General features: G+C 46.3%; 1 protein-coding gene across 7 annotated transcripts in view; it reads right to left on the reverse strand.

The window, feature by feature from the left end:
* The window catches only part of RARB (retinoic acid receptor beta), an 869,358-nt gene that overhangs the window by 100,133 nt on the left and 742,849 nt on the right, over window positions 1–26,376 (reverse strand). For all 7 annotated transcript variants that reach the window (XM_042241494.2, XM_060407106.1, XM_027962678.3 and 4 more), the window contains one exon: window positions 2,588–2,729. In XM_042241494.2, the coding sequence (XP_042097428.1) occupies window positions 2,588–2,729 (142 nt within the window). The remainder of the gene's footprint in view (window positions 1–2,587; window positions 2,730–26,376) is intronic.

The raw sequence follows: 26,376 nt of genomic DNA on the forward strand, positions 1-26,376 counted from the left end.
CCACAGAACTGCAGTGTAACATCCACATCTAAAGAACGTCAGACCAAAAAAGGGAGTTAAGGGCACAGCCTGTGGGTCTTGCACACACATAAAAATGATCTGCTGCTTTCAGGGCAATATCACTCTTTTCTCATCAGTGGTAGGGTTTAGGGCCTGAACTAAGTAAAGACTACTTTCGTACCATAACATTCGTTGATTTTTCTTTTATTTGATAGCTCTGAAGCCCAGAGGGGATCAGAGGAACTGGCTGAAATCACCTGCAGTCAAAACCCCCGGAGGATGCCGCCTGCCGGATGCTTCCCTGTCTGGTACCCATGGGGCTGGTGACCCCACGCTTGCTCATCGGCAGCTTAATTATGAATGAGAGCCCAGCCCAGGGGCCTTCATGATGACTTCTTGGCAGATACCACCCAATGACCTGGAGGCAGAGGTTCCGGGGCGGTTGGTTCAACAACTCAGGGATGCTGTCAGGGCCCGAGTTTGTCTGTCTGTCCACTCCTCCATCTACACAGCCTGCTCTGACCTGTCACTGACCTCCTTCAGGGCTGAGAGGACCTGTGGGGAGGCACCTGCCTCCCTGAGCACCTGCGGCAGAAGGTGGGACACTTCTAAGCATGAGTCTTTTGTTTTAGTAATTTTACTTTGATAAAATTTCAAATTTGCTTAAGAGTTGCAAGAATGGTACACGGAGCTCCTTCACGGTGTATCCCTTCACTCAGACGCGTAAGGTTTGATATTTTCCACCTCTCTCTTCTTTCTCTCTCATTTCTCTGTCTCTGTCTCACACACACACATCTACACACCCACACACCTACACACACACACCCTTGTCTTTTGAACCATGGAGAGCTAGTTGCAGATACTGAGAATAAGAGCATTCGCTTTCTCATATAACAAAAGCACAATGATCAAAGTCGGGAAATTTAAAGCGGGCTCAATCCTAACCTACGGTCTGTACTCAAATCTCAATAACCATCCCAATAATGTCCTTTATGGACAGTTTCCTGCTCCAGCATCTTCAGGATCACTTAGCTGTAATGTCTCAGCCATTCTGTCTTTCAGAATCTTCGCGTTTTTGAAGAGCACTAGTTTTGTTTTTTTTTTTAATTGGGTTATTTGCTTTCTTATCATCGAGTTTTCGAAGGTTTTCTATCTCTGCATTTAAGTCCTTATCAGATATGTGATTTGTAAATATTTTCTCCTCACCTGTGGCTTATCTTGTCGTTAATTTCACAGTGTCTTTGGAACAGCAGACATCTCTGATTTTAATGAAGTCTACTTAACCATTTTTTTTTCTTTTACGGATCATGAGAGTGAGTCTTGCACTCTTTCTCACTGGTCCAGCCTAGGTTACAAGTTCACCATGAACCAATGATAGTGCCTGGAACAGAATACACTGATGGCTTGAGTCCAGTGAATTGATCCAACCCTGATGTCTTCCCTGAAGTGTAGAAACCCAAGAAGTGGAAAAGCCCATTTAAACCCTGGGCACAGTTAGGAACACGCTGGGCAGGCCACCAAGAAAGAGCCTCGAGTCACAGTTCCCAGGGGAGAGCCAGGCGGCCAGCTACACACCCTCAGTGTGGGCCCGCCTGGCTCCAGGGACCTGCTCCACTGGCACTGAGCCGCATGTCCCAGTTCCAAAATCCAAGACCCTCTGAACAACATGAGCCTTCAAACCCCACTGCCAAACTGTGGATTTCTGCCCCACACTTGTAGACAATGGTGTGCGCGGCTCAGCATCTCCAGAGCCGCTTAGGCCACCCCGCCCAGGGCCCCACGAGACCCCCACGGGATGCAGGGCAGGTGGGCAGCGATTCCGCCAACTGTTCCCCCTGGCACACACACCTGCCTCTTCCTCACACCCGCCCAAGCCAGGGCATTGGTCTGGCATGTTCCCGCTCTCTTCATTTGAAAGCACCAAGGAGAACCCACAAGCAGCGATTTTTCGGTGCTGTATTCCCTCTGCCTGTGTTAAAGCATGTCTACTTCAAAGCCCCATAAGCCGATGATTATGCACCGCTCATTTTTAATCTATTCACGTGTTCTCTTCTGAATTAATCAAGTGTAAAATTGGAGGAAGGGGTGGTGGGAAGGAGAAAAGCTGAATCAAGTTTGGAAAAGTGTCAACGTGCCAAATTTCTAAATGTTTCTTCGACAGCAAAAGTTCGGTGCTCCCTCCCCTCTGAGAAAGGGTGCATTATTTCCACGTGCCTCTGCCTCGTTTTATTCTCATCAATACAGGCAGAGCTCTTTATTCCTCCTGTCAAGATGGGGGAATGGTCTCCGTGTGGTTCTAGGACACGCTTGGGTTACCAGCAGAGACAGAGTCAGTTACGAACTGCCCTCGAATACAAGCACGACACCCAGCTCCTTCCCTTTCACCAAATGCCACTCAAATTTTATCTGAAAATCCCCAGTTTTCTCTTTCCACGCCATCTCTGTTGACACCTAACCGTGGCAATGTATCATTAGTGTCATGCCTGAATTCCACATGCTGATGTCCTCCACAACTTGATTTTGGAGGCTGAGTAATCATATTTATAGATAAAGCAAAGAGAAAAAGAATTTCTGAAGCTCCACTTACATTCTTTGGACATCCCCACTTCAAAGCACTTCTGGAGTCGACAGTACTGGCATCGATTCCTGGTGACTTTATTAATAACACAATTCTTATCTCGGTGACAAGTGTAAATCATGTTCTTCTGAATACTTCTGCGGAAAAAGCCCTGCGGGCAAGTGAAAAGAGGAGGAAATTAGGCAAAACTACCGAGCTTCATTCGAAATCAAAGTCAACCTTATCAATGCATTGACTGAGTAATGAAGTGATGGCAGCAGAAAAGTTAACTTATTTAAGCCTTAAAATCCTTGTATCCTTGTGAAATATGATACTCATATTCATAGTCTCTCCGTTTGCTGCAAAGCAGAAAGTTCCTTTTAATCAAAACTGGACATGACTGTTATTATCTTGCTAAAAGAAAATGAATGCCTCGGGAAATACAATGCAGAGTTGACTTCCCTCCAGACAGGCTTAACTTCCTAAGTGGTTCCCACGTTGGCCAGAGTGATTTCAGGTGAGTCTACTGTCAAGAAACCCAACAGAAGAAGCATTCAATTTGCAGAAGAAATTATATGCTTCATGAAAGAATTAGGTCTTTTCAAAGGTGTCCTCTCCAATCCCTTTTACATATTTAGCTCATGTAACTGTATTTAAAACATAATTTACAGAGTGTTTAAGAAAAATATTTGCCACAGTTGTAAACAAGGCAGAAAAATGACTGCTTGGTCACTTAATGGCATATTAGAGTTATGTTGTGCAAAACGGTACCTGCTAATCACGTGTGGTCATTTAAGTCAAAATTGATGAAAATTAAATAAAATTAGTATGATAGTCTCCACGTCCGTCCAAGTTGTGGCAAAGGCCATGATTCTACTCTTTGCAGTGGCTGAGTAGTATTCCACTGTACTTATGCACCGCAACGTCTTTATCCATTCATCTGTCAGCGGACACGCGGGCTGCCTCCACGCCCTGGCTATTGTAAACAGCGCTACAAAGAACATGGGGTGGGGTGTATCCTTTTGAACCCTGGTTTTCTCCAGATATATGCCCAGGGGTGGGACTGCACCTATGGTAGCTCTATTTTTAGTTTAAGGAGCCTCCAGCTGTTCTCCAGAGTGGCTGCACCGGTCTACATTCCCACCAGCGCTGGGAGGGCTCCGCCTTCCCTCCACGCCCTCTCTGGCATTTCTTGTGTGCAGACTTTTTGATGACGGCCATTATGACTCTTGTGAGGGGATACCTCATTGCAGCTTTGATTTGAATTTCTCTAATAATTAGCGACGTTGAGAGTCCTTATTCACGTGCCTCTTGGCCATCGGTATGGTTTCTTTGGAGAAATGTCGACTTAGATCTTTTACCTATTTTTGATTGGGTTTTTTTTTTTTTTTTCATATTAAGCGGCACAACCTCTTTGTAAATTCTGGAGATTAACTCCTTGTGGTTGCTTTGCTTGCAAATATTTTCTCCCATTCTGTGTGTTAAAAATTAAACAACAAAAAAAATTGCCTCCTCACTTGTACTAGCCACATTTCAAACGCTCAGCAGCCACGTACGCGCAGTGTCTGGACAGCACGTGCCCAGAATGCTGCCGTCTTCGCAGAGAGTCTGCATGCGCGGTGCTGACTCATAAACTCACCCGGGTCATCTAACGGTCTCAGGAGACGTAACGAATTGTGACTTACTGTTTATTATTGACTGCACCCTGACTCTGTAAAGACTGTGGAGGACTGGTAACTTAAGAATCATATTGGTCTATTACAGATGCAAAGATTCCTGCCCAGCTGAGATATGACCCAAGATGACTGTTCTGTTGCCTTGCAGGGCATCAGTCAGGTGTGTCTAACTTTGCCGTCTTACTCCAGCATTCTTTTTTCCCATCACTGTATCGGGTACACTGTCTGCCTGTGCACCTACCTAGGCATTTGCTCATATCCTTCTTTGAACCAATTTGTCTTCCTTCTCTTTTCCTCATTAATGAATTCAGTAAATCCTCAATATGTGTTTACTGCATATTTGAATAAGTTACTGCTTATTAGGGCTTCCCTGGTAGCTCAGAGGGTAAAGCGTCTGCCTGCAATGCTGGAGACCCGGGTTCGATCCCTGGGTTGGGAATATCCCCTGGAGAAGGAAATGGCAACCCATTCTAGTATTCATGCCTGGAGAATCCCATGGACAGAGGAGCCTGGCTACAGCCCATGGGGTCGCAAAGAGTTGGACATGACTGAGCAACTTCACTTTCACTGTTTATTAACTTTTGGATGTTACAATTTGACCAAAGAAGCAATTTATCTTGATTTTTGTGATACTCGGATGAAACAAATCAAACTTTAGGCTCCAGGAGCACAGGGTCCCCACCTTCTCCTCTCTGCTTACCCATCTCCCCACACAGCTCTGCAGAGAATGGGAGACTGAGTGACGCTTGTTAACACACAGATGAATGAATGGTTACTGACGAGGAAACCGGCTGTCTTTTTCCTCCTCCAGTCGCCGGTCAGTAACCTCTCTGCTGCCAGGGGCAATAAAAGCAAGGAGTTTGACCTTACATTTGTGATGCGACTTTTACCTACATCAGACACAACTCTCCTGAACATAAGAAACACACCACCCAGTGTGCTGAACCGCAAATAAGACTCACCATTTGCGTTCACCTTTCCCTGCAGGACATTAACAACACTCCAGGAGCCAGAACTAAAAACCTTCAAAGCTAAAGCACGGTAGCCAAGAAAGCTCATGTAACACACTTCATTTAGGATATGGACGTAGGCACCCTAGGATTTAAATGTCTAAATAACATATTTTCACTGGCATCGTTCAACCGTAAATGCCTAGAAATCTTGTTTAAGGTTTCAACTCCTGTCACATCCCAGATACACACAGTTTTTCCAAGAAAACATAGTTTATTTTTGTACCTCTGGAGCTACAAATATGCTCAGAACCTAAAAATAACAGGTTATAAATACCCTGCAACTCTAAGAGAGTCTGTGCCCTATGGTCACTTCAAACGTATCTTTTCCTGCAGAAAATATTCATACATACAGGACACGTTTGGCCGCCAGATGTACAAACTCTACTTACAAACACTTCACTGCTCTACTGCCAGGAAACACTGGCATTTGGAAGATCCAGTTTCTGCAGGTGTGAGGCCAGTGAGGTGTGGACAAAGGTGGCCTCCTTCGCTTATTAAGAACCGAATACTCAGTTCGGCACACTCTTGGTGAGGGAGCACAGAGGAGAGGAAACCAGTCTCATGACACCGAGATGGAAGGAGAGAGGCTTAAGAACGTTATACGCCACTAATTATCTAGGGAGTGGGGTTCAGCATCAGTGATGGCAGAAACTAAATAGGACTTCTTAGTTTTCCAAATCAGAGTGTAGGCCGGATTTCAGAAGGGGAATCTGAGTTTCACTAAATTATTTCCACCACGACTTGCTGGCTAAGTAGGATGCCATCAGTTACTTTTGCACACAGGCTGGGTGAACGGAAATGCCCTTGGAAGCCACAGAGGGGCCTGTCTTGTCCAAACCTCCCTCCCCTGCAGTAGATACTGTGAGCTGTTCGGTAAACCTCATTCCCACTGCTCGGAGAATCTCGTGTGTGCATGCGTGTGGGTGGCACCATAGCCCCGTGCCACCAACATTTTAACCTACTTAATGTTTTTATCTAGGTTGAGTCTTCTTTTATTTCTAGCATTATTTAAAATAAAAACCTTTAACCTCTGGCTCAATTCAAAAGCTAGCACTGTCATTAAATAATGAGAGGGCACCCACACAATAAACAGAATGAAGTCCAGCAGAACAGAAGTCACGACTTCCCTGGTGGCACAGTGGATAGGATTCTGCCTGCCAATGCAGGGGACACGGGTTCGATCCCTGCTCTGGGAAGATCCCACGTTCTGCAGAGCAAATAAGCCCGTGGACCACAGCTACTGAGCCTGCGCCAAGAGCCTGTGCTCCGTAACAACAGCAGCCACTGCAGTGAGAAGCCAGCGCTTAGCACTGAAGAGTAGCTCCCTACTTTCCACGAGAGAAGAGCCCACGTATCAACGAAGACCCAGCACAGCCAAAAATTAAATACATTAATAATAATAATAATAAATAAATAAAACAATAATCAGAAGTGATTTCACTCTTGCTGGATCCGGGTTGTGCTAAAGACTTGGGAGTCCAGCCTCCTCTCTTCTGGCAGAAAAGGGACAGAGCAAGACTGAGGACGAGATCAGCCCTACCTTGAGACTTCCCTTCAAGAGACTGCGAGATAATAAACACGTTTCTCACTGTGTGACTCAATGTTTAAAGCCAGGAATCTGTCCCACCTAAAATTGAGAGCCTGGTAATTTGGGAATCAAAAAACTGTAGCCTCTCCCACAAAAAAAAAAAAAAAAAACAAACTGTAGCTGAAATTTGTCTTATGTAAAATGTGCTTTAGAAGTATTGAGTTTAAACAGAAACAGACTCATAGACTTTTAAAATAAGCTTATGGTTACCAAAGGGGAAGGGAGGGACAAATGAGGGGTTTGGGGTTAACATACACACACACACGTATAAAACAGATAATCAACAAGGACCTACCATACAGCACAGAAAACTCGACTCAACAGTCTGTAGTGACCAGTACGGGAAAAGAATCTGAAAAGGAGTGGACACACGTGTGCGTGTAACTTTACCACTTTGCTATACAGCAGAAACCAACACAGCATTGTGAATCAACTAGATTCCAATATCAACGTTAAATTTAAAAATTCTTTAAAAAGTCAAAAAACAAATTTCCATAAAATAGTACCAAATTCAAGTGTGCCAGTCCTTGCAGTTGGTAGATGGGTGGAGACACACCTCGAGGAGAAGAGGCGGAAAAGCTGAGCAGGTCCAGGTGAAGGGCCCGGTCCTCCTCGGAGGAGGGGCAGAGCCCTGGTGGGGAAGCTGAGGGGTGGCCTGGGGAGTCCCTGCGGGGAGCTGGGCCCACCCCTCCCCTGAGGGAGGGGCTGGTGGCTGAGTCCCGGGACCCCTCCCAGATGTACATTTCTGAGATCCCAGGTGGGTCATCACAGCAGGGAGGGGCACGTTGAGACAGCCTGAGGGCGAGGACGAGGGGGCTTCTGCGGGGGCAGCAAACAGTGAGGAGGCGGGGCGTGTGGAGACAGGGAGGGACAGACCTGCCACCTGCGGGGCAACAGCCGTGGCTTCTTCAGACTCACGACACAGGGGACAGCTCTGCAGCGGCCGAGGCGGAGGAGGGGTGGAGAAGGGATGGCCCCACAGTCCGGGATCAGTGGCTGTGAACTGTGATATGCAAGACGGATGAACACAAGAGCCTACAGGATAGCACAGGGAACTATATGGAATGCCCTGGGATAAGCCATCCCGGAGAAGAGTATGAAGAAGAAAGCAAGTGTGCGTATAACTCAGTCACTCTGTTGTGCAGAAATTAACACAACACTGTACATCAAATATACCTCAATAAAATGAATGAAAAAAACAAAGCCAGAAACAACCATGATTTCTTGGGACTGGCCTTGGGTTTAAAAGCTAATCAACCAGAGGGCTTTCAGATGGCCTCGGCTTTCTCTTGGAGTGGAGACCTCAGCTCACCTCTGTGGGGACCCAGGGCGGGTGTCTGTGGCCAGACTGAGGCTGCAGTGCCAACCCCAGGAACTGGCTCACAGTCGCCGGTCACCAGTTAGCCTGAGGACCTGGCTTTCTGCCACAAGGTCAAGAAGACAGACCTGCATCACAAACTGAGCCAAGTGTTTCCTAATCATGGATTTTTCAGCCTTTCTTACTTCACGCTCTTCTACTCTTGCTATCAAAGAACTAGAGTTCAACCAAAAAAGAAAAAAAAAAAAAAACCCTCATATGGTAGAGAAGGCCACATAGGCCTTAGAGCCATTTGTGAGCCATCTGCTTCATATCTTAGCAATAACCACAGAACACCCACATCCTACTCAGAATTCGTTTGTCTTCCCTTGGGGATACAAGGTGCCCTTGTACTAACTGACCTACTATCTACAGGACATAAACAATCAGAAATCAGAGGGAAAGGTAACTGTCTCTTGCAAACCTAAGTATTTTCCTATACCTAAATACTTAAGATTCCCAGTTCCCTTGACGAGCTAGTCAAATGCCCCATACCTACACAGGTCATGGAAAACAGTGACCCACCTCACTCTCTCCTTTATGGCAGTGGTCTAGTTGCTAAGTCGTGTCTGACTCTTGTGACCCTGTGAACTGTGTAGTCTACCAGGCTTCCCTGTCCATGGGATTCTCCAGGCAAGAATACTGGAGTGGGTTGCCATTTCCTCCTCCAGAGGATCTTCCCAACCCAGGAATCGAACCCAGGTCTCCTGCATTGCAGGCAGGTTCTTTACTAACTAAGCTACAAAGGAAGTGGTTAAGAATTAGGCTTTACATATAATAAATATAATTATATATAATGTCTTCTTCCAAAAAACTATTAGAACTCTTCAATGAATTTGGTAATGTTGCAGGTTACAAAATTAATATACAGATATCTGCTGAATGTCTATACATTAACAAAAGACCAGAAAGAGAAATTCAAGAAACAATTCTATTTACCATTGCATTAAAAAGAATAAAATACTGAGGAACAACCCTAAGGAAACAAAAGCCTTGTGCTCTAAAAACTATAAGATGCTGATGAGAGAAATCAAAGCAGACACAAGAACATGGAAAGACATACACGTTTGTGGGTCGGAAGAATCAATATTGTTAAAGTGACTATACTACCCAAGGCAATCTATAGATTCAATGCAATCCCTATTATATTACCAAGGGCTTTATTAACAGAATTAGAACTAAAAAAATCTTAAAATTTATATGGAGTCCCTAAAGACCCAAATAGCCAAAGCAGTCTTGAGAAAGAAAAATGGAGCTGGAGGAATCAGGCTCCCTGACTTCAGACTACACTACAAAGCTGTAGTCATCAAAACAGTATGGTACTGGCACAAAAATAGAAATCAATGGAACAGGATAGAAAACTCAGAATTAAAACCATGCACCTATGATCAATTAATCTATGACAAAGGAGACAAGACTACACAATGTTGGAAAGAGAGTCTCTTCAACAAATGGTGCTGGGATACTGACAGCTACATGTAAAAAAATGGAATTAGATCCTTCTTTAACACCAAAGACAAAAATAAGCTCAAAATAAACTAAAGACCTAAATCTGAGACTGGACACTATAAACTCCTAAAGGAAAACAGGCAGAACACTCTGACATAAATTGCAGCAATGTCTTTTTCATCTCCCAGAATAATGGAAATAAAAACAAAAATAAACAAATGGGACCTGTTTAAACTCAAAGCTTCTGCACAGCAGAGGATACAATAAACAATAAACCAAAAAGACAACCCACAGATTGGGAGAAAATATTTGCAAATGATGTGACTGACAAGGGATTAGTCTCCAAAATTTACAAACAGTTCATGATGTTTAACAGCACAAAAACCAACAGTTCAATCCACAAGTGGGCAGGAGACCTAAATAGACATTTCCCCAAAGAAGACATACAAATGGCCAAGAGGCACATGAAAAGATGTTCAACACCACTAATTATAAGAGAAATTGAAATCAAAACCGCAATGAGATATCACCTCATGCCAGCCAGAGTGGCTACTATCAAAAAATACACAAATAGTAAATGCTGGAGAGGGTGTGGAGAGAAGGGAATCTTCCTACACTGGGATGTACATTGGTGCAGCCACCACGGAGAACAGTATGGAAGTCCTTTAAGAAACTAAAAACAGAGCTACCATATGACCCTGCAATCCCACCCCTGGGCATACATCTGGAGAAAAACATGATCCGGAAGGATAAATGCGCCCCAATGTTCTTCGAAGCACTGTTTATAATAGCCAAGACATGGAAGCAACCTAGATGTCCATCAACAGAGGAAAGGATAAGGAAGACGTGGTACATATAGACAACGGAATCTTAGCCGCTAAAAAGAATGAAATAATGCCACTTGCAGCAACATGGATGGACCTAGAGACAGTCAGACAGAGTGCAGTAAGTCAGACAGTGAAGGAGAAATATCGCATGACATCCCTTATATGTGGAATCTAAAAATACATGATACTATGAACTTGCTGACAAAACAGAAGGAGACTCACAGATTAGAGAATGAACTTATGGCTGCCAGGGGAAGGGATAGTTAGGGAGTCTGGGATGGACGTGTGCACACTGCTCTATCTAAAATGGATAACCAGCAGAGACCTACTGTATGTGCAGCATGTGGAACTCACCTGGCAGCCTGGATGGGAAGGGAGTTTGGAGGAGAATGGATACATGCATATGTATGGCTGAGTCCCTCCACTGTTCACCTGATACTATCAAAGCATTAATTGACTAAGCTTCAAAACAAAATAAAAAGTTTTTTAAAAAAAGAATTAGACTTTACAATATTTTTGCAAAAAACAATGGCCCGTACTTTGTGTAATGAATGATTATATGTAATGTCTTACCTTACAGAATGGTTCCCAGTGGGAGCAGGGCTGTGATTTTTGACCCCTAAGCTGAAACTCCAGTACTTTGGTCACCTCATGCGAAGAGTTGACTCATTGGAAAAGACTCTGATGCTTGGAGGGATTGGGGGCAGGAGGAGAAGGGGACAACAGAGGATGAGATGGCTGGATGGCATCACCAACTCGATGGATGTGAGTTTGAGTGAACTCCAGGAGTTGGTGATGGACAGGGAGGCCTGGCGTGCTGCGATTCATGGGGTCACAAAGAGTCGGACATGACTGAGCGACTGAACTGAAATGAACTGAAGAGATGTTTTTGTTGTCATAGTGTACATGGCTGGCAACTAGTAAATAGAAGCTAGAGATGGTGCCACACACCCTGTGATGCCCAGGACCCTCTCTGACGATCCCCCCGCTGAAGACTGAATGTATCCCCCGGTTATTCTTTCACTGAAGTCTACCACTCAATGTGATGGCATCGGGAGGTGGGGCATTTGGGAAGCACTTAGGCCATAAGGGTTTGTTGTTGTTGTTAAGTCACTAAGTTGCGTCTGACTTTGTGAACCCATGGACTGCAGCACGCCAGGCTCCTCTGTCCTCTACTATCTTCCGGAGTTTGCTCAAATTCATGTCAATTCAGTTAGTGATGCTATCTAACCATCTCATTTTCTGCCGCCCACTTCCCCTTTTGCCTTCAGGCTGAGCACTGAAAAACTGATGCTTTCCAATAGTGGTGCTGGAGAAGACTCCTGAGAGTCCCTTGGACAGCAAGGAGATCAAACCAGTCAATGCTAAAGGAAATCAACCCTGAACATTCACTGGAAGGCCATAAGGGTAGAACCCTTTAAGAAGACCCCAGAGAGCTAGTTTGCCCTTCCCTCCCCCACGTGGAGGAAAAGGGAAGAGACATTCGTCCAGGAAGCAGGACTTCACAAAACTCTGAATCTGCCAAGAGTCTTGATTTTGGATTTCCCAGCCTCCAGAACTGTGAGAAATAAATGTTTGTTGCTTATAAAACAAAACAAGCAAACAAAACTCTGACTTAGTCACTTACTATCTGTGTGACATTGCACAAGTTACACCAAGGCCTCAGTTTACCCCTCTGTAAAATGGGGATACTGCAAGTGCCTACTTCATAGGTCCACTTGGTACATCCAATCAGGAAACGGATGTAAAGTGTTGGTACAACGCCCAGCACATAGCAAGGGCCTAATGAATGGCAGCTCTTGTTCCTAGCAAAACCTCTTTTTCCAAAGCTTTCTTCTGGACAGTTTCCAATATACATCTTGTGTTCAAAATAACAATATCCAAATAGGATAGAACAGCGCTGTGAATCTCTGGACAAAACGGGCTACTGTGGGCAGGCAGCCTCGTGACTCCCAAGACCCATTCATGATCCACTCACTCAGGGCCATTTAACTGGGGTAGAGGTGGTGGGCTCTCCCGGGGCACACCAAGACAGAAAAGATGGATATGGACTGCCCTTCTCCAACCTACCAGGAGTGAGAAGTCAAGTGAACTGAGCAGTGCAGAAGCAGAAGAAGAGCCCAATACAGGGCCTAGCACATAGCGGGCACACACAAATTGAGGGTTTGAGATTGACATACACACACCACCGTGTATAAAATAGTAACTAATAGGGACCTACTGTAGAGCACAGGGGACTCTGCTCAATACTCTGTAATGACCTATAATGGGAAAACTCATTAAAAGAGTGGATACACGTATATGTTTAACCGAATCACTTTGCCAGACACCTGAAGCTAACACGACCTTGAAAATCAGCTATAGTCCAATAAAGTGAAAACACGGTGGGTGAGCAGAGGTCGGGGTAAGGAAGGACAGGGAAGGGCCAGCGGTGCAAACTGGCAGAGAGGTGAGTGATGGGCGTGTGTGTGCAGGCATGGCGGGGACAGGGAGCTGATGGGTAGACAGGGTCAGGTCAGGAAGGCCATGCCAGGTGCTTGCTAGAAAGGAACTCCCTCTTCTGTGCACGTGAGGACCAAGGTCGGCAGCGTATTCTGCCAAGCTGGACACTGATTTCATCCTGCATTAATTTAACATAGAAAGACAGCTGAGTGCCGAAGAATTGATGCTTTTGAACTATGGTGTTGGAGAAGACTCTTAAGAGTCCCTTGAACTGCAAGGAGATCCAACCAGTCCATTCTAAAGGAGATCAGTCCTAGGTGTTCATTGGAAGGACTGGTACTGAAGCTGAAACTCCAATACTTTGGCTACCTGATGTGAAGAACTGACTCAATGGAAAAGACCCTGATGCTGGGAGAGATTGAGGGCAGGAGGAGAAGGGGACGACAGAGGATGAGGTGGTTGGATGGCATCACCGACTCAATGGACATGAGTCTGAGTGAACTCCGGGAGTTGGTGATGGACAGGGAGGCCTGGAGTGCTGCAGCCCATGGGGTCGCAAAGAGTCAGACATGACTGAGCGACTGAACTGAACTGAAGCATACCGTCGAGCTCTGGGTATCAAGGGGCCAGGGAATGGGAGGGAGTAGGGATGGGGGAGGGGGTTAGCGTTTGGTGGGGGCAGAGTTTCAACCTGGGACAGCAAAAAATTCAGAAGATGGATGATGGTGAGAATTATACAACAGTGTGAATGTACTTAGTGCAGCTGAACTGAACAATTAAATATGGTTAAAACAGTATGTTTATATGACATGACTTTTACCACAATTAAAAAAAATCATTATTAAAAAATACAAATACCTAAAGCCCTTAGGTTTGAGCAGGAATGTAGGCCAAGAATCTCTGATTTCCGAAATGACAGCACAATCAGCTGCCTCCTGCTTAATCCTCAAGATGATTTTGAGAATTCACAATGCAGTGTTTTGGATGGAAGCTGCTTTTTCTGTTTTAGAGCCCCTTTCGTCAGGTTTAACAAGTGTAGAAACTGTCATGATCTCTGGAAGAAAGGCACGAAATTAAACTTTTCTTGTTTTGCTGAAAAAAAAAAAGCAACTTGGCCCCAAATTCACCATAAAACACACTGGGTCAGGAGAAATTCATCCAAAAGATAGCATGGGCGTCACACGTGTTTGCCCTGGGTTTCGGCGGACTTGATTTCTATCCCGTGCAAAGTTCAAAAGGGTGCTTTCTCCTTCCAGAAGAGAGGAGAGAGAGAGCAGTGAGCAGTGTTAGTCATCGCTCCGCGCTCATTAAAAGGAGTCAACCGCGATCCCAGCTCGATCCAAGAGTAGCAAGCAGGTGGCTGCCCCAGGTGGGCATCCCCCGGGCCAGCAGGCCTGGCACAGAGATTCGGGCTGGCGAAGCACAGACCTGCAATTCCCATCTCCAGCCAGAAGCAGAGGAGCTGCCAGTGGGAGGTGAGGGTGGAATACTCCCATCGCAGCTACTTTGGGAAATGCAGCTTTCAGACCAGGAAACACGTTGCCTTAAACAAACAAAAAACACCCTGCGGACTGAGTAGAAGTCTGTGCGTGACAACGTCTGAGAAGTTATTAATAGCCAGATTTGGGGGAAGAAAGAGAAAAGTGAAGACCTTTTCACCCCACTGAAAGACAATGGTGAGAGGGAGGGAGAAAGTAGAAAAACAGCCCACTGTTTTGATGACAAGCAGAGCGCTTCCTCCCCCGCAGGGAGGCTGGGCACGCATGGGACTGAGAACACTGGCCGGCCAGCCCGGGGGCCGCTCTGCGCCACCCAAGGAAAACGCCGTGGGAGCCACACTCCACACAAGAACGTCGTGTCATCCCAAGGGGCACGGGCATAGAGCCATTCGATTTTTGTTTAAAAAAAAAAAAAAAAAAAAGCCTCTGCCAGGGCAAGACGCCACTGTTGTGAAAGGTGAACAGGTGTCCACATGGAGGTGGACAGCCTAGCTCCTAGGAGGCTCCGAACTCCACAGCGCCACTTGCCTGCTCCTGGGAAGGTGGCCTCTGAGTCCTTCCCCTTGACCACGTGTTTCAGCCCCAACACTCTCCTGCCAGCTCCCTCAGACCGGAAGTCTCCTGACTCTTGTGCAGGTTAGAAAGATAAGCCTTTATTTTGAGGGTGATGGGCAGATAGGGTCAGGTCAGGGAAGCAGACAGGTAGCCCAAATGGTAAGGAATCTGCCTACAGGGCAGGAGATCTGGGTTCGATCCCTGAGTCAAGAAGATCCCCTGGAGCAGGGCCTGGCAACCCACTCCAGATTCTTGCCTGGAAAATCCCAAGGACAGAGGAGCTTGGTGGGCTATACAGTCCGTGGGGTTGCAGAGAGTCAGACACAGCTGAGTGACTAACTCTTGCTTTATTTTGGGAGATGCCTAGAAAGATGGTTCTTAAGAAGGCAAAGATCACAGATTTAGCAAAAACCTCATGTCTGTGGGAGCCAGTCTTTCCAGAAGAGGGTGATTATGGTCTTTTCCTGGACTTTGTCAGGCGAGCCCCTGAGAGCTCAACCCCTGTTAGAGCCAGCGGCCAATACTCTCGATCCTTCTAATCCCCTGTTAATTAGAACTCCCCAGGAATACCAAGTTTGCAAAGGCAGCCTGGATTCCTAACTGCGAACCTGAACTCACAACACCTGAGATTAAGGCTTCCCCTTCTGGAGTCTTCCACGTCCCAGGACGGGCACAGAGCCAGGGCATTCAATCTACAATGTTCTTTATTTTAGAGGAACATATCTGGGGAAGAAAAGCCACTGGGTAAAACGAACCGGGACTAACAAGTAAAAAGAGTTTAAATGACTGGACAAAACGTCTTTCAATTTAGGTGAAAAAAAAAATAGCTTTTTATATTTTCAAAGCATGATCTTGGATAAGAGTTTTTAAAAGTGCTCACCTGCCATATAGTCTGGTTGATTATTATAAACCCATGCTATGGGTAGGCACTCTATCAGGTTTGGGGACCAACAATTACACACAAGATTTGAGGAGGAGAGTTTCACAAGACAAGTAAACACTACCGGTTAAATCAGCAGTTAAGTGTAGGGCTCTGCCCTGGGCAGGGCCAGCTTCCCACGCGTGTCCGGGGCGGCCACACAGAGCCCAGCCCTGGAAGGGTCTTGCCTTTGGTTTACTGCTCTGCTGCCACTGTCTGGAACTTCTGGACCGTTTTTGAACGGGAGGTGAGCAGTTTCATTTTGCCTGGGTCCTGCAAACCAAACAGCCAGTCCTGGCCCTAGAATACCATCTCCAGCAAAGGTCTCTGACTTTCTTCCTTCGTGAGGACCTGAAACTCTTCTCCTCTGGATGACCTCAAGGCTAGCTGTAAGACTGCAGATGAGAGAATTAAGCAAGTCCACCACCAGGATGCTTCAGATCTCCTCGGGATGCTTCTGGGCAATTCAATGGTTCCAGAAAGAGCCAGAAGGGAAAACCATTCAGGAGGTATTTGATGTTCTACTTTGGGCTTTATTCCCCGCTTGGATAAGGGACTTTGGGAGGGAGCTGGGAGGGGTAGAAAGAAGATGGAGAACGTTCTCAGAACTGGATAAAATTTCCTTCCAGATAGCACATACGTTTAGGTGCAGTCTCAGGAGGGAATCTAGAAGCTCATTCATACACCTCCTGAATGTGCCAACTCCTCCTTGGGAGCCAGCAAGAGAAAGAGTAAAGCAGAAAGAAGCTGAAGAATATGAGGCCCAACAGTTACTCTGTTATCTAAAGGATTTCTGTACAGCAGGTTAAGTATTGCAAATACAGTATCTTGAGGACCACTTCCCCACTTTGCAAGAATCTGACTTGAGACAGAGTAGAAAAAAAAAAAAAAACTGTAAGAGAATTAAAAAAAAAATTCCTCTAAAATGGATGATTTCACTGGGCTGCACATAGCTTTCTTTAAATCTGGTCTTGAGAATTTACTTTAAACCAACCAAAGACATCTGTTTTCTAGATTACTTGGGTCAGTTATTTTGTGCCCTTCCACCGTGAAACCCATAGTTACCGATTTATCATCAGGATTACTCAAAATATAACAGGGCAAGAAGCCAGCGCATTTTAAGTTTTAAAAATCTCAATTCTTTCACTGAGAAAAATTGCACCAAAATAGGTCCTCGGCCACAGCCCAGGAGTTAGCAGACCCCAGCTGCTTTGCACATTAATTACTAAATCTCCTCTGGACCCAAGTTCAAGATCTTCATCTGTCCCGAAGATGGGGGAAAGGTAAGCAGGAGGAGACACAGCCAAAATGTGCTTGAAAATACACAAATTCTTTGCAGAGGAGGATGAATTTTTAAATCTCTTTTAGAAATGTGGTATGCAACAAGTCACCATCAGCAAAGCCAGGACTTGCTCTGCCAGGACATGTGGGCTGGTGACAAGGTGCAGCTCCGTGTATCACATGCTTCTAAGGCCTCTCACAGACGCCCATAACTAGGATGTGCTGGTATTGTTTTGTGTTGTGAAGAGGGACCTAAATTAGAAAAGAAAAAATAAAAACCTTTGACCAAAATTTCTTGTACTTTTTCCAAGTTAATTTTCGGGGCCGGTCAGGGATCCTTTTGCTGGAAGTTTTCCATGCTCATCATTGTGTGTGTGGTCATGTCCTGGATCTGGCATGAAAGGGCAGAAGTCATAGAGCATGTGTGGGCAGGAGGAGAAGAAGGCCAGGCCTTCCCACTGAAGTCGGTGAGAGTCCGACGGCTGCGAGATAACGGGCATTTACTGGGAGTGACCTTCAGCTTCTCTGCACCACAGATGCGGCCCTGTCACTGCAATGGTCCGCCAACAGGTTGCTTGAGCCCCAGCTCTCAAAATGCATTCTGTCCTGGTGTGGAACAGCCACAGTGACTCCAGGCTGAGGCCTGCTACGGCACCGTATCCCAAATCCACGCCCTCTGAACGTCCAGGTCATCACTGAAATGGTCTAGACCCCTGCCTGTCCCCCAAAGCTGCCCGAGTCCTTTGTCCGGGCCCCCACCCTGAGTGCACGCCTGCTCTCCTCTGAGCCTTCACGGTGCTGTTCCCCGCAACTCAAGATCCCTTCCCTGCCCTTTAGTTCATGACACGGCCCCCCAGAGGGTCAGGCGCCGGGGAAGCCCCTACGGCCACAGCGGCACACCCTCCTGTGACCTCCGCTCCGCAACACTGCAGCGACAGGTCATCACGGTGTTCCTCCTCAAGGCAGGAAGCCTTTCAGGTGGCATCTTAACCATCTTTGTGACTCAGCATGTGCAGCTGCTCGAATCAAAAAGTAATGCAGTGCACCCCGTGCTCAGAGCAGTCGAGACGCGGAACAACAGGAATGTCCGTCGGCAGAGGGATGTGGTATACACAGCGGAAGATCGCTCAGTCACAAAAAAGAACCAAGTAATACTAGCTGCAGCCACACTGGCGGTCCTGGAGATTACGATACTAACTGAAAAGTCAGACAGAGAAAGACAAATATCGTATGATGTCACGTGTATATGGAATCTAAAATAGGACACAAACGAACCCGTCTGTGAAACAGAATCAGGGACACAGCAGATGGGTGGCTGCCAAGTGGGAGCGGGTGGGGAGGGGTGGAGTGAGCATTTGGGGTTAGTGGATGTCAACTTTTACTTACAGGATGGACACTCAGCAGTCCTGCTGTATAGCGCTATATCCAATACCCTGAGATAAACCACATGGCAAAGAATGGTAAGAAGAGTGTATGTGTGTATAACTGAACCACTTTGCTGTACAGAAGAAATTAGCACAACACTGCAAATCAACCAATATATACTTCAGCAGGAAGATAGCATGGTGGCAAGTTACTTCGCTTTTTAAATATCATATGGAGATTCCACGTAGAAGCAAACGGAAGACAAGAAAGATCAGCATGGAAACTTAAATTCAATAAATATAACCACCAACCAAAATTTTCAGGATTGAGGAAAAAGAGAAAGGAAGTTATACTCTCAGTGTTACTGTTGTTAGTTGCTCAGTGGTGTTCACCTCTTTGCGACCCCGCGGACTGTAGCCCACCAGGCTCCTCTGTCCACAGGATTTCCCAGGCAAGAATACTAGAGTGGTATGCCTTTTCCTTCTCCAGGGGATCTTCTTGATTCAGGGATCAAACCCGGGTCTCCCGCATTGCAGTGAAATTCTAGTATTAGAAATTCAGACAGCAATACCAACTTCGTGATTTATCCCAAACTCCTTTCTTCCTTATTCCAAATTAGTCAGAAATCGGCTCAAATTTCACCCTCGCTCCTCTTTCTTGATCTTTAAAATTAAAGTTGCAATATTATGTCAGCACAGCGCCAAGACCTGAGACTGAACAGGTCCCCAGCGCAAAAGGTAAAGTTCTTTGAACAGCATGAACTCGTCTGCAATTAGCACATTACAGCTCCCACCCAAGCACCTCGAGTTATAAAAGGCGCTTCTGGAGCTGCGGCTCTTGGAGCCCGTGACTCCTGTGCTTTCCGTGCCTGTTTTATAAGAGATTTGGCAGAACGCACACAGCGCACGTTTTAAGTGTTACCCTTCTCGGCTTCTCCATTTCATCCTGGCTTTCCGATGATAAAAGGAGGAGCAGCCTTTTGACTACACGGGAGAGAGCGGGAAAACCGGTCCCATCATAAAGGAGGCACCTGCCAGTTCTCAAGTGCTCTCCAGTTTTCAATTAAAGGCGGCTAATGAATGCAGGGAGACACATTTTATTTTTCCTAACAGAGCCCTTATTTTTAAACACGTAGCTTCATTTTCCAAAACTGCTGGCTTTAGACAGAAGAAACACACATCCTGAATGAAAAACTGTTCTGTTCTCCTGTTTCCTGTATCAAAGGGACATTTTTCTCCTCCGCGGCTACATCCCACTGCGGCTGGGATGGGGGTGTGGCGTCATCCCTGCGGTCAGAGCCCGCGTTCCCCGCCAGCAGGGCACCCCAGGGCGCTCCGGGGCGCTTCACTCACATCTGCTCTTTTCAGATGACCATTCCATGGAAATTCGTTTACCCTTCCAGGCTTTTTTTTTTTTTTTTCCCTTCCCAGGACAAAGTAGATAACTTGGAAGGGTGTGTTTATTTGGAACTCATCTAAAAGAACTTTTCCTCTCTCTTAAGCAGCTGCCTGGACACAGAATGTGGGGAATTATTTTCCTTAGATCAAACAGGACTGAACACTTTCTTGGCCACAGCTGACCTTCTTCTTTGGAACATACACGCTTTCAGGATTGGTATTTTTATCCAGAGTTTTCTCAAATGAATAATTAGGAGATGTCCACAGGCAGGTGTAGGGAAAAAAAAGAGCTTGGGCCCCTTAGCTGGTCCAGCCGACCTGGGACCACCACTGAGCGACTTTCCATGAACAGTCGAGCAGTTCTCTCTGGGACCACCCCTGTCACTGGACTTGGGGGATCTGGACTGGGGCGGGGTGAGGGGCAACAGGGGTCAGAGCTGTGGAAGAAATCCTCCAAGGCTGGAGAAGCTGCTGTGAGTCACATGACTCTGGTCGACTGAGATTTAACGTGTCAGTGGAGGCAAGGAGACAAGACAACGTGTAGAAATCCCTATTTGTTTTAACGTCACCTTAAGCTTGCTGGGTGCACCCAAAGCTGGCTGTGAGAGACGCATCAGGACTGAGCCTCACACCTCGGTGGGCACGAGAACGGGTCTTGTGAAGACACCAGGCAGGGACCCGAAAGAGGTGCTGCTGAATTCATCTGTAATTTCAGGTTTCCAAGTGGCTTTTACGAGGTTGCTTACGCCAGGCATTTTGGAGCACCAGCTCTTTGAATTTTTAATGTTCATCTGCGCGATGCTCCACCAACACCCCGACCCCAATCATGGTCCTCATCTTGTTATCTTAATGGGCTGGGGCGGGGGTGGGGGAGATAGGGTGTCCTGCCACCCGTCTGCATTCGGTATCCTCATTTACAGATTGCAGAAGAAAGTGCCGACCGTGAATTATTTAAAGTCTATTGTATCAGTGTGTGTTCTGTAAGCATTCACTACCGGCAAAGAAGCCTGATCAGTTTTCACTTTTAATTGTGCTGATACCTTATCTGCCTGGTTGAAAGTGGAGAGTGGTACATGACACCGCCTCACACGGTGAGCACTGGAGAGGCCACGAGGTCTAGCTTTGAAAGCCACACTCACCCACTTAGTGAAGGTACCTTCAGCACGCAGCAAGGAAGAGCCATCCCGAGTCACTATTTTCATCTTGTTGTTCTTTAGTCCTAAAGTCACATCCGACTGTCTGCGACCCCATGGACGGTAGCCCACCAGGCTCCTCTGTCCATGGGATTCTCCAAGCAAGAATACTGGGGTGGGCTTCCATTTCCTTCTCCAGGGGATCTTCCCCACCCAGGATCAAACCCACCTCTTCTGTTATTGGTTAAGCAGATTCTTTACCATGGCTCCACAGAGGAAGCCCCATTTTTATCGGTAATGTGTGTCTATTACCCTATCAAACACAAATCAGGGCAGGACAGAGCCTCGTTGCTTAAAAAAAGCTCTCAGCTGAGGAAACCAGTGAGGCACCAACCGCACAAAGGGCGTCCCAGGTAAGCAAGGAGGGGACCACCAGCAACCCCCTACTCCGCCACCAAATCTCAGGTGTGTCTTAAGACGAGAAGCATCAGAAGACATGGCTGGGTATGCTTGCAGACTTTGTCCTAATCTGAAGAAAATATTTAGAGCAACAAAAATACATTTAGATGATAAACTTACAAACCTGTGGCTGGAACCTGACTGAAATAAGACTACTCACAAGGCGCAAGGATTTATTTCTCAGAAATCAAAAACTAGAGACTTCCCTGGTGGTCCAGTGGTAAGACTCTGGGGCGAGGACTCGATCCCTGGTCAGAGAGCTGAGATCCCACGTGGCACAGCCGAAAAAAAAAAAAAAGAAATTCAAAATGAGCCCTAATCCCTCTCCTCAAATGCCCACAGGTACTGGGTATGCCAGTATGTGGTCCAAACGTGTCTCACCGTTATCTAAATTTAAAACATTCCCTCCAGACACAGCAACTCAGGAATTCATTTGGGCGAATCCACGGCTCCAGAGTGGTTCTGATGTGCCCTTATGTCCTCAGCACCACATCCAGTGCCTGGGCTGGCTTTTGGGAAATCTTTGTTCATCTGGATGGATGGGAACGACTCACTCAACCCTCAAGTTTGCCAAACTGAGACTGGCTGGGGCCTGGGACCCTTGGCTGCGGTGCTCGCACCTGGACACACCTCTCCTCCACCCACAAAATACAAAGAAACCGTCAGGGCCTAAAAATAACCGCGAGCGTGGGCAATGGGGGCAAATTCTGGATAAAAAGATACAAAGAGACCAAAAACCCAAATGCCACTCCTGAAGACCTGGAGCAAAAGCAGGGTAGGCCCCCTGCACCCAAAACCACCTTGGGGTGAGCAGACCACCTCAGCCACCCCTCCAGCCTGACCCCGGCCACGCCCCAACCCTCACCCCATATTAGGAGCAAGTGGGCGAGGGCGCCCGCCACGTGTTCTCACCAACCCCCTCTGCAACAGGGCCCCCAAGTAAAGCTTAGCCTGACTTTCCTGTTCTGGCCTGGAGTCGGCTTCTACTGACCAAGGAGGACAAGAACCCCGGGCCGTCACAAAACGACTCTGCCGGAGCAGGGGGCCGGCGAGAGAAAAAGGAGGAAGGCCGTGGGGGGTCTCGGATCCGCCCCGCATGGACGCCAGGAATCCTGGCGGACCGCCGAGCAACTCTTGCGGTTCCGGCGCGCACACATCTGAAATCACCTCGCCCTGCCCTCCAGCTCTGATGTCTGAGATTTCTGGGAGTCTGAAAGAAAACACAGGGTCCCCCCGCATCTCCAGCCTGAGCTCAGGTCTCTGCCTTTTGTGGGACGGCTCTGCTTTGCTCAAGAGAGAGCTCAAGTCTCCCAGACACAACGGACAACTCCCAGCAAAACAGCCAAGTCCAGAGCAGGATGCAGAGATGAACTGCGTCACGTGGGGCATCTGTGAGTTTCCTTTGCATGCTGTCAAAGGGCATCTGTGGCAACCACTCAGGTGAGAGCCCTAAGTCAGCCCCCGACACGGTCGGTACGCTCCCAGCCTGGCACCCCGACTGGGCATGAGCTTCGGAATGAACTCTTGCCCTTCCCAGCAGCTTCCCGGCCATCACCTCGAGTCAGCCAGCGCGCGAGGGGAGCGGCAGGCAGGAATGTTCTGCCTCCGCCCGAAAGGGAACCGGAGAGGGAGAGGCTCCTGCCTTCCTTTCCATCTGGTTTCTCCAATAAAAGGGAAAAAAAATAAATGGAAATGAAAAGTAGACAATTAAAAAAAATTACACTTAACTTCCTTTTGCTAATGTCTGTAAGATGATTTTTTTTTTTTGGCCTGGCAGGAGATTCCAGATGGGCCGTATAATGACTATAATTTAATACAAAAAACTGGAGTTCAAAGCAACAGATTTTTCCAAGTCAGAAGGTAGTGGGTTGTCTCACACTGTGTAATGCAGAACACCGGGACGAGTCGTGGCATTTCTGTTCTTATTGCACATTGGCCTTTAAACCTAATCTCAGGGCGGCCAGACCCCAAGCCATCAAACCAGAAGCTGTCTCCCTCCGACATAGGCCGGCACTGGTGCGTGCTTGCCGGAAGGGCCGGAGACCACTCACCACGAAATGTGTTTTCCTCCGGGCTCTCAGGATTTATACCACCAATTAAGGCCATAATGAGTGCCCCAAGTTGACCTCCTAGGAGCAAGAATTAATTAAGCACAGTATTTCTTAGTAAAGAATGACATTTCTCCCAACAAGGAATAGAAGAGAGCCATATTTTCTGACATTACCACGCGACCATGTACCATCCTTCACCAAAACAGAACAATCCTGGAACATGGCTGAGTTTATGCTTTTAATTTGGTAATAAAAGAAAACAATCTTTACTTTTATCCTTATTTGTGGCGGGGGGGGGGGCAAAGAGAATGTTTGGGGCATAGTGTGTGTACATGAAGCATAAAATTATTTAAATTAGTAGTATAAGGTCACTTCTTTTAATTACCAACATCAAGACAAAAGAAGGAAGCCAGGGCTCACATTTCAAATCTCCTTTCCAGCTTTCAAACATGAAGAGTTGTGTGTTGAAACTATTTGCTCCCTGAAGTTCTTACACTTCCATAAATTCTGTAATCGAGTTTGTTTTGTTTTAAAAAAAGGTTAAGGCTTTATTTTAGAAACTAACTTAGATGGTCTAATCTAGGGGTTGGCAGACTCCTTCCATAAAGCACCAGATGTAAACCTTTTAGGCTGCGAACCACAGTGTCTGTTGTAAAGGCTCAAGCCGGCCGTGGCTGAGTGGAGGCCATGCAGACAATTCATAAATGAGGGAGCATGGCTGTGTTCCGAGAAAACTTATCCATGCACACCACATCTGAATTTCCTATCATTTTCATGTGTCATGAAGTATTCTTTTATAACTTTTTTTTTTTCTGAGCTTTTCAAATGCAAAAACTATTCTTAGCTCTGGGCTGTAGGAAAAAAAAGCAGCCAACCAGATTTAGCCTGTGGGCTGTAGCTTGACAACCTCTGGTCTGAAACGAACGTCTATTTTTAAGTCATCAGTGAGGCTGGAGAAAACATGATCTCTGTCTCTCTCACACACAGACACACACGAATACAGGGTCGCACATAAATCCACCTAACCTATCAACATCAGGGTTCCTGAAACCACTGACGTGGTACACAGAAAATGTGATTTCAAGCACGTGTCTTTAGTGCCCTGAACCAGACGCCAAAACAAAAATATCAGCCTTGAAGAAATATTACGAGGGTAGTAGGAAAAAGAGACCTCCTTCCTCCCATCCTTTCTCATGAAGAAAATCACCACTCTCAACTATGAACCATGCCCTCTACTCCTGTAAGGAGTTAAACGCAGCCCACAGGAATCTGGAAATCCCTGAAGTCTACTTACCAATCAATGTATTTAACTCTAAAGAGCAGGATTTTTTTTTTTTTTTTAATTTAGCCCATCCATCACTAACAGAACATTTTGGTTGAAAATATTAGGATTTCCAAATAACTTTATGGCTCTGTAAATTGCCAAGATACCATCTGCAATTGAATTAACATTTATAACCAAACTGAAATAATAAATAAAGCAAATTATGCTGCAAATATTCGTGAGTGCCCAATACGTACTCGAGAACACTAATTAGCATTTTATAATCACGCTTCATTTTCTTTATCCAACTCCCTGTTGCATTAATGATAAAATATTTTAAACTGTGCTCTCTCAGCAAATGGCAGCACATTCTCTAGATTAGCCATTAACTAATATGGAGACTGGAAACAGTTTGTGCTGCTGGCATGGCACATCCAGAGAACTTTTACCCGTAAGCAGCCTCTCTGGCTCTTCTTATCTCTGGGCTCTGCTGTGTCTTTTTCTCCCCATTGCTACCAAAACAAGCCTCAGAAAGGCAAAGCTTCCTCTGCACCATCCAAACCTCTGTGAGAGCGGAAGGCACGCTCTTTTGCTAGGAGGAAAGAAAGAAAACAGGATTTAAAAAATTTATTCTGCTCCTCTGATCTAGACCACTGAAAGGGGTCCAGAGGTCAAGAAGCTCTAAGTCATTCAAATGGAATAACTCTGGTCCTCACATCGCTGTTTCCAAAGTTCTCTCTCTCCAGGATCTGACATCCTCAGCTGCGCTACGGGCAATTTTTTTCCTAGCTCCAAATAAAAATGAGCTTCTTTAAATAAACCAGTAAAGAGAAACTATATATGCATATTTTTTCCCCAACCAGACTTTCTACCAATTAGTAAAATTCCCCCAAAGTTTCCCATTTTCTTCCTCCAAAATCACTTCTTTAAAATAACTGCGTCCAGATGCTTTCTTGACTCTCTGCTGCCCTGCACCCCTCCGTCCCCGGGACCAGGTGCTGCGGGGATTTCTCACGGGCTTGCGGGCTCTGGGTGCGGCTCCCGCGCCTCTCCGCTCCACTGCTGTGCCATCCACGGGCCAAATGTGGCTGCGGAGTCCTTGACATGGGGCTGGTCCAAACTGGGGTTGTTTTAAGTGTGACCATAACCTCATGTTTGGAGGACTTCAGTATGAAAAATAATGTAAAGCGTCTCAATGGTTCTATTGACATGTTTTGGATCCAGAATAAAGACGGCACGCATTATTGACATTAACTTCATAGATGCTTTTTACTTTTTAAAAAACGAGGCTGCCAGTACACCTCACGTGACACATTTAACTCAAGCAGCGGCCAGCACTGTGTTCTGATCGAACGGCGCTGGTCCAGTCAGTCCTGAATACAACGGTGCCTGGAATCTGAGTACATGCTCTGCTAAGAGCAAAATGATGATTATTAAAATACCTTATCAAATGCTTGTGATCTAAGAAATCCTGCATGAGGCCCAGCAGGCAATGCCAGACATTTCAAAGAGCCGTAAACCTGGCCTCTGCCATGCAGAATCAT

The sequence above is a fragment of the Ovis aries genome, chromosome 26, assembly GCF_016772045.2.
Source record: "Ovis aries strain OAR_USU_Benz2616 breed Rambouillet chromosome 26, ARS-UI_Ramb_v3.0, whole genome shotgun sequence".
In the NCBI taxonomy this organism is placed as follows: domain Eukaryota; kingdom Metazoa; phylum Chordata; class Mammalia; order Artiodactyla; family Bovidae; genus Ovis; species Ovis aries.